This window comes from Nicotiana attenuata, chromosome 8 (genome assembly GCF_001879085.1).
Source record: "Nicotiana attenuata strain UT chromosome 8, NIATTr2, whole genome shotgun sequence".
Lineage (NCBI taxonomy): Eukaryota > Viridiplantae > Streptophyta > Magnoliopsida > Solanales > Solanaceae > Nicotiana > Nicotiana attenuata.
Genome location: NC_031996.1, coordinates 32,563,674 through 32,573,310, shown reverse-complemented (window position 1 = coordinate 32,573,310; position 9,637 = coordinate 32,563,674). Strand labels below are relative to the sequence as shown.

General features: G+C 30.8%; 1 protein-coding gene across 1 annotated transcript; it reads right to left on the bottom strand.

Annotated features, from left to right (window-relative positions):
• LOC109231215 (14 kDa proline-rich protein DC2.15-like) lies at positions 3,786-4,680 on the bottom strand. Its single transcript, XM_019396800.1, has one exon. It carries the CDS (start codon positions 4,605-4,607, stop codon positions 4,194-4,196), a length of 414 nt encoding a protein of 137 aa, XP_019252345.1. The 5' UTR covers positions 4,608-4,680; the 3' UTR covers positions 3,786-4,193.

Here is a 9,637-nt window from a genome sequence, read left to right as displayed (position 1 = left end):
ATAGTAAAATTATTTTTTCAGATAATAGAGAGACTAAAAGCGCAAATGAAAGATCATATAGGGACCAAAACGGCAATTTTCTCAAAATTTTGTTATTTTTTGTGTGTAACATTATACTTGATGCAATATATATGGAAGACAATTCGTGTCAATTCACAATTAATAGTCTTACTATATTATAATGTCCAATCACTATACATAGAACACGTTCCAAATTGTATTTGCTAACTTCAGTTTAACCAACGAAAACTTTATCCCAACTTTTTCGATGTAACCAAACCTCCACCTCAACTATCTGGTAGGGTTGAGTGATTGATCAACAGAGGTTAATCTAAGATTTTGCTATAGTCTGCAAGCTTAGAAGAAATACGATTATATTATACGTATACATTTAAAAAAAATCTTATGTGTATACTAGATGATGGATGGCCCGTGCTAGCGCGGGCCCAATATGCAAGTGTGTGTTTTCATCTCTTACTATTAGCAAGAAATTACGTTTGATGGGCGTTTTTTAAACCATCGTTTATATTTTGATCCCGTTTAACCAAATATTTTGTGAAAATAGGCTCGCGCCAGAATTTTACGCATGGTTCTAATGACTTTCAGAATTTGAAGCACAAAAAATTCTGACAATCACCAATTTTTTCAACTACAATACTAAAAAATTCTGATGCTCTGTCAAATTTTGACAAAAATTATGTCAAGTATTTCTAAATATCCTAAATTAATATTTTGAATTTGACTTCTCATTAAAAGAAAAATATTTTACTACACGGAAATTTTTTAAGTCGTTCTGAATTTTATATTTCTTCCTGAGTTATCAACTCTCCAATATATATATATATATATATATATATATATATATATATATATATATAAAATACATAATTGTTGAATCAAAAGTCAAATATTTAACAGGTCAAGATCAAAAAAAGAACCATAGGGAGTACAAAGAATACCGAAAGAATTATTTTTATAAGAATAAGAGAATTTAGTCTTACACTATTCACATTTTATACGGTGTAAATTCAGACTTTAAAGCGTAAAGATCAATCTGCATAGATAGTTGGATAACCTTATAAAAAAAAATACAAAGTTATCAAGAGTATCTACCAACCGTCTATGCTCCAATTAAAAGTTTAAAATTATAAGATTGTAAAGCTGTGATACATTTGCTATTGTCCTTGAAATATACTCCAATTTGCAAAAAGTTTGGTCTAAAAGCACTACAAATTTCGCATAATATCCAAGCATCTACACTTCATTAATATTAATCAAGTAACTAACCATGCAAGTTCTCACCTCATTTGTCGGGTTGGTCATGCAGTTTTGTAGGATAAAATTTTAGTTCTTCATAATTTCTTTACTTGCAATCATTTACCATATTAGATAATCTAACTAAAAGTTATTCTTTAGAGCATATTTAGGAGTTTGTGTTGTATTTTAAATTAATGGGAATAACCCATTAAAAGTAAATTTGGTTTTAAATTGAACACTAACGCATATATTTTAATCTTTTTTATTTCCTTTTTTAATCTTTATAACTCCATCAGTTTTTCCTAAAAAATGCTACGTAAATTTGTATAAGTTTTGTTACATAATTTGAATTTAATTTGGCTTTAAATAAACTAACTTGTAAGACTGTAATATTGAGATTTAATCTGATGCACTATGTTATCCTTACAAATATGCATATATATATATAGTTGGCAAAAGGAGTGCAGTTTCAATATACGTAAAAAAATGTTTTGGCAAAGAATTGGCTCACAAAAGAAATATGTCATGAAGTAATGTTCTCTTATTTCAATTTTTTGGCTATTAATAAATATAACCATCTTACAAAAATGTGGCAGTCACATATTCTAACGCAAAGGAAGATTACCACAAAAAAAAAAAAAAAAAAAAAAAAAAAAAAAAAAAAAAAAAAAAAAAAAAAAAAAACGCAAAGGAAGAACATTGATGTGCTGGTGTGTCAAAATAGATCAATGGGGCCCACAAGTTGCAAAAAGCGTTTTCACAAAGTAAGGTGATGCGCCGCATAGGGAACTTCAAAGTATTCCTATTGGAGGAATGGAGGGTACCATAATTACAGCACGAAAGTACCTAGTAAGCACAGCATGTTAAAGAAAAAATATTCCAAATTTACCCCTGTTCAGCAAGCAAGCATGTCGTCCAGCTGCCTGCTAACTGTCTCTTATTATATAGTAGAAAAAGAAAATATATCAAAACCAAAAGCAATAAACTCAGTTAAATGCACAAACCCTTCCCCGTCTGCCTTTGTATATCAAGGTTAAGCCATATCATATATGCTACCACTAAATGGCAACTACATACATTATAGAGTCTCTCTTAGCTAGAATAAGTTGATAAAGTTTATTTCAGAGATTATTGTTAACTATTTTTCTATTGATCAGTCAAAGGTTGAAAGAGCTAGTCGATCATTATAATTATTTAGACTGAAAGAAACAAATAAAAAATAACAGAGACCACGTAGAATAAATAGGTTAGGAGTAGAGGAGAAAGGATATACTCCTAGTTAACTTCTTTTCCTCTTTTCTTTTATATTCTTGTATAAAGAAAAAGAAATGGACATTATTAAATACTAGTACTCTTTAAAGGAATATATATTTTGTTAAAACTCTTGAGTTCTATTCTCCAAATTCCAGTGACTTTTAGATCAAGCTCAACATTTTTTTATTGATGACTCTGTTCCTCTCTTTTCTTCTTCTCCCTTCTTTCTCTCCCTAAAAATTAATTTATGAAAAAGAAATGAGACTCAGCCTCTCTTCTCTTCTTACCCTTTTCTCCTTTCTTAAAAACCATGAAGATCCACAAATACGGTTCTCATGAAATAACACTTACCGGAATTAAAATGCAGTTTCTTGCTTGTATATTACGGGTCCAAATTTCTGGTATATTATTAAATTATCCTTATATTTTCCTTAAATGAGTAATTAATGATAATATGCCTTCTTGGTGTAAAAAGAATAAAATGATATGGAGAAAAAAGTTATTTCGTCTTGATTTTCTAAAATAACAAATATTTGAAAATCAGCTGAAGTGACATATAAAAAGGACTGGAGGGAGTATTTTCATTTGTGTTATTTTGATCATGATTATTATTCCTTAATAAAATGGACTAAGCAATTTAAGTTTTATGCTATAGTTAGATATAAGAAATGTAGGCAAAAAGTATTACAAGTTGTAAATTTCATTCATATAAAAGTCACAAAAGAGCGCCTTTAAATATTAATTAAAATTACTCACTTAGATTAAATCTTGTGAAGCAAAAGAGTCTATGTTGAGATAGAAGGAATAAAGACGATTTCTTCCTTGTAGGCATCATGCACCCATGCACGCGGAAACTAATTAGACACTCTATGAACAGTACTCTGTTCTGTTTGTTTTATTCTTACTAAGATGGCTCAAATTTACTGCTTCGTTTGCTCAATTTTATTTGGCACTATTTTTTATTAATTCGTTTAAAAAAGAATTACATATTTCAATGTTTTCTTTAAAAAAAAAGTTTACAGCCACACATATTATATATGCCATGTTTAAGACCATAAATTTAAAAAAAAAGTGTATATCCACACAAATGTTATGGAATATTTGTTAGGACCACAAATTCAAAAGTTCTTTATGTTTTATTACATTTTGTGCCAAGTTAAATTACGACAACAAAGTGAAACGGAGGGAGTAACTCCAAGCATATCAATTATCGTGCACTAATCTACTTATTCTCCCAAACCAGTGAAAATACCAGCAAGAGAAGATACACAAAATAAAGGAGAAGTAGAAGCCACTTGTGAATTAGAAATTCATCAAATCAATAGAGAAAGCACTAGTGAAGTACAAAGGAGATGGAAGAACAATCCCTTCGTACGAGTTATCAAGTGCTCGTTCCTAAGTCCTAACAACAAAGAACTAAAATACAACATGAACTTCAACAAACTAAAATGGAAAAATAAATTCCTCTAATGCTACAACAACAAAGGGAAATACTTAATCAAACATACAAGCAATGAGACTTTAGTCACCACAGAAAATAAAGAAGTCATCACAAATTTTTTTTTGTGCCAACCTAATGGTCATTAAGAATAGTCCTGACATAAAACTTATTCGCGGCGACTCTTAAGAATAGTCCTGTCACTAAAACTTATTCGTGGCGACTCAAAGAGAAGCATTATAGCTTAGGCACAAGTGAAGTCAGATGGCAGACTTTTCCCACAAGTATTGATAAGCAAGCTTAGTGCAATGGGAATATCAATGTTGATTCCAAGAATGTTGGCTTTCAGTGCAGTGCAAAGGCAAACTGCAGCTTCAAGATCCAAAAGTCCACCTAGTACGGAACAACAAGGCATGTCCGGTGGGGTTCCGATGACGGCTCCGACGGGTCCGTTCAGCACCTTGGCACAAACACCTAGTTTTAGGGCATCTCTAGGGCAGTGTCCCTTTGATGGGCTAGGGTTAGGATTTGGGTTTGGGTTCGGATTTGGTTTTGGAGTTGGTGGATTATTGCAGCCACTCCAGCAGCCACTTACAAGGGTAAAGAAAAGAATGTTAAAGAATAAAAAGAGAGTAACTAAGTATCTCTTTGAATCCATAACGGAGCAGAGAATTTATGTTTTGTATTAGTACTATTTTTTAGGTTTAGTGTAGAGAAAATGAAGTGCGTATTTATAGGCAAATTCGTGGAGGCATATGAACCCTAGAATTTGGCATGCATGCAGACATGTGAACTAATGCTAGCCTGGAATAAAGGTGGCAAATAATTTAAAGCAGAGAGATTCTGGCTCAAATTACTTCGCGCAGAACTTTTGTCTAGACATTTTCTTGAAAGTTTATAGTGTTAGTGGGTTGTTATTTTATCAATTTTGGGGATCACAAGACCAACCAATAGGTACAGAAAACACACCCGTGACTACCCAATTGGCCTTGTAGTTCGTGTCATTCTTTCTAAATTGCAGATTTCATCCACTTGAACGAACGATGCAGTGCTCCAACAAATAGGAGCTAGGGGGTGTTTAAACCGAATCGGAAAACCGCATCAATCCGAAAAATCAAACCAAATCGATTAAAAAACTTGATTAGGTTTTGTTTGACTTGGTTTTGTATTAAGTAAAAAAATTCGAACCAAACCGACATATAAATATTTAATTTTTATATATATTTTTAAAACTTTATATTGAATTTTCTTTAAAAAATATAGAAATATTTGGGATTCTATCATGTGTTAACCTTGAAAGCATACATTAACGAAAAATTATTGTTAGACGACTAAGAAGATAACTATCATGTGTTACTAAAAGAATTCTCTCATTAGAATATTTTAATAGATCATATGTTGATCAATTTTTTCAATATTTACTAAATATATATATTCACTTATCAAAACTATATCTATATCGTTAATAAAGTAAAATTGGAATAATATTCATTAATAAAAACAACCCCGAAAACCCGAAAAATCCAACAAAACCAAACCAATCCAAATCGATATAGTTGGTTTGGTTTGGTTTTGATAAAAACCAAATCAACTCGGTCCATGTACACCCCTAATAGGAGTATAGTTTTCAAATTATTTTTTGTTAGAAACTAATAAACAAAAAATGGCTTTGAGGCGTGAAAATCGACTGTCCTTAAAGAGTTATCGCCTGTATACGAATTTAGGAAAATACAAACGATTCTCTTCAGGATACAATAAAGCCTGAAATAATACTTGTAATTTTTCTATCCCACTTCGTTGGAAATTCTTGTGTATTTATAGGCAACCAACAGACCCTTTCAGAAAAGATGTCTTGTTTCACAAACAGACATATTCGGTTGGACCCTTTCATAACAGACATAACTATTTATTCGAATTTTGAATTTAAAATTTAAATAAATTTAATTTTTCTGTCACAAAAATAAAATAATTAATTTTAAAACAATTAAAAGTATGTGTCCTAAATCAAAGACATAAAAAGGACAAGTGCTTAAAAGGCTTCAAAATTGCCTTCTTTCTTCCGATGTGGTATCAACCCACTTCCCAATTTGTGAATAACAAACTATCTTACATTTTTTTCCAAAACAAGAGTACTCTTTTTCGTGTTAGGTCCACAGTGGGAGTAGAAGTAGAGGAAGATTCAAGATTTGATATTTATAGATTTCGACAGCTATCTCAAGTTAACAATAATAACTGTTACAATCATATAATAAAAAATATTTAGTAAAAATTTTAATATATATACGGAGTCTGTACAAAAGCTAGTGGATTTTCAAGAACTCGTATAACAGCAGGCTCCATCCATTAAGACAATTCCACAAAAAATTGTCCTGCTTCCACAGGAAACCATGTTCCTATTTGGACCATGCTCATCTTTCTCTTAAATTTAAAAGTTATAATAATAAGTTAAGAGCTAGTGTATAGCTATGCTTCGTTAAAAGCTTTATGCTGCTAAATGTTAACCACTTTCCAGTAATTAAAGACAATGTTTGTTCAGTCCGTGAATGATTTAACTAATAATGTATTTTAACTTAATGCATGTGAAAATCTTATCTTGGTGGAAACCAAATTTCAGAATACAACCGCACTCAACCCTTGAAATTTCAGTAAAAGAACTTCTTAAGTTAATGACCATATATTGTGCACAACACCCCCCCCCCCCCCCCCTTTTTTTTTTGTTGGTTGTATGTGTGGTGGTGGTGGGGGGGGGGGGGGGTACATAGTTGGATTACATAAAATCCATGTATAAGTAGTTGTTTATTATAATCACTGCCAACTTAAAAAGTTCCTTATACTAATGGTTTTTGGTGTCAATGATAAGTGTACCAGCTCGTCGGAACTCAGTATACAATCTCAATTTTGAGTTGGAAACAGTGGATTGTTTTATGGGAAAATGAAACTGTATAGCCAGTATAAAAATAATAGCCAAAAAAATGTATAAAATTTGTATATTTTTGTATAAATAAACATTATGTATGTTATATACAAAAATTATACAAATTTTATACACTTATTCGGCTGTCGGATGTAAATAATTTCTGGCGCGGGCTAAAAGCGATAATACCTCTTGTTTTATGGTTAATTTAATAAACTTCTTCTGCAGCCCGGTTTTGAATTTTGTTAATAACGTATGGAGCCCAATAAAGAATTAACCTAAATAGTCACCCGTTTAACCGTTTAAATTAAAAATAGTCAAAGAATATATAATCCATGTATAATATGTATTTATATAATCATGTATAATCGGTCTATAATTTATATAAATTAAAAGGTATATAATATATGTATACCAATTAAGAAAAATAAAACAGAAAATTCAACCGACTATATGTATAACGATACATTTTATAACGGAGTGCAGGTCCAAATCACAAGCTAACAGATAACCCCCAATGTAGTGGGGACTTCGCTTGGGTCCAGTTTTGACCAGGCTACCTTTTTGCTCCAAAATGACCCATTCTCAACCCGTAGATATTAGGCCCAATAAAGTCTCCACACCTAACACTGCTTTTGGGGAAAACTTTAGTAAACACTTTTGTGGCGTTCAGTTTTGCGCCACCCATTGAATTTGTATTTACCTTTTAAAAAAAGTTTAACTGATACCCTATTTTTGGATAACTTCATATACATATACTTTTCTCTTCTTCTTTGTGCTTATAGTTTATTCTTCTTCTTAGTTGCAAAAAAGATTCGTTAAATTTGTTACTGTTTTGACAATTTGATGACTGAAATTTGTTCTAATGATATTTGATATTTGAAATGTGCAATTTTTTTTTAGAGAAAACTACCCTCTATAGCCTCTCAAAATTTTAATAGCCCATGTTTTTACCCACTTACAGGAAAGGGATTTTTTCCTAACTATACCACATATGAAACCTTATTACCCTAAATGAGCATAGTTTGTTAATTACCCGCCCAATCCACACTTTTACTACAATTTATATACCATTCGACTATTAGGCATTAAAAGGGCAAAATATTCCCTAAAAAACGCGCTAAAATTAAGGAGAGAATCTTGGTGTTAATTGATTCTACATTAAATTCAATTTTTAAAAAAGGAAAGGAGATTTCTCATCTGCGTATTTTTCTCCAGATCAGATTTGATTGGTCGGCAAAGCCATTGAAATTTTTTTCGTAATTAAAAAAAAAGACTAAAAGCTTCAACAAACTGAAATCAAATATGTTCTTCATCTTTTTTTTTTCTCAATACACAAATCAAAAAAATAATAAAACATAGAACAATACCTCAGCAACAACACTCAATCGTGTCTAAAATACCAATCATGCTACAATTGAATGGGAAAAATCTGATTATAAAAAATGGGTCTCATCTCTGTATTTTTTGACAAGAAGAAGGAATGGAGAAGAGGAAGTCTGATTTTATGTTAATATCCAAAATTCCTACATTTATCTACAAATAAACTACAAATTAGTTTTAGTATTATATAAATCTGTATTGTTTTTAAGGGTATCTACAAAATTACTACATTTATACTACAATTAAACTACGATCTATGTTGATAAAAAATGTTGACTACAAAATTTTCTCTTGACCTACAAAATTTCTTCAAAAAAACTACAAATAAACTACAAATCAGTTTAAGTATTGTATAAAGCTGTATTGTTTTTAAGGGTATCTACAAAATTACTACATTTATACTACAATTAAACTACGATCTATGTTGAAAAAAAATGTTGACTACAAAAGGTTTCCTATGTGGCATAGGAATGTAAAAATCCCAAAAAAAAAAATAGGGTTTCAAGATCCATAAAACAGCTACTAATAACTAAGACGTGCAGAAACAAAAACAAGAAAAGATGAAGAAACAGAAAGAAGAGAAGAAGGATTTCTGTGCACAAGTTACTGCTAAGCTTCTGTTTATTCACCATGACAACGACACAACAATTAAAATATGGATATTTTCTACCAAAATCATCTCTTCTTTGCTATAAACTTCTGAACCCTCGTTGTATCAACTTCTACCAGACCATTAGCGTAGTTGGAGATAGTTAGTATATCCCACCAATTGCGATTGAGAATATCTTAGGAATTATGGGGATAGAGAAACATGGAATATATGGATACCTTTAATTAAGGAGTAAAAATTGCTCATTAATTAGACCCTTAATTAAGTATGGTATATGATTGATAATTTGGTATACGGGTTTGTAATTAAATAAAACCTTAAACATTGAGGGTAATAAGGATTCATATGTGGTATAGGAATGTAAAAATTCCTACAGGAAATGGCCTTTCGGCCCAATTTATTTGCAACTTGTAGCCACTATCTATTTCCAATGCATTATCTTCCCAAGACAACATTTAATCAAAGCTTTTTTATCTTTCTTTCACTCTATCCAATGCATTCCTTTTTATCTTTCTTTCATTCTATCTAATGCACAGATTTTTTTTTTCATTACTATTTTCATTCCTATCCTATTTCTTTCTCTGTGTCTTCTTCGTCTTCCTTTTATCTTTTTTTGGTTTTTTTTTTTCACTTTCCTTCCCTTCTCTATCTCCCATTTCAGATCTATATTTTTTCTCTTTATTTTTTTTTAATTCTCACTGGAAAAATTTGTTTGAGTACCTGGAAAAATCACAAAATTTTTCAATTCAATTATTAAAAAGATTTACTCAATTACGATGCA

Coding starts and splice junctions, on each gene's coding strand:
- LOC109231215 (XM_019396800.1), bottom strand. CDS start 4,607: ATGGATTCAAAGAGATACTTAGTTACTCTCTTTTTATTCTTTAACATT.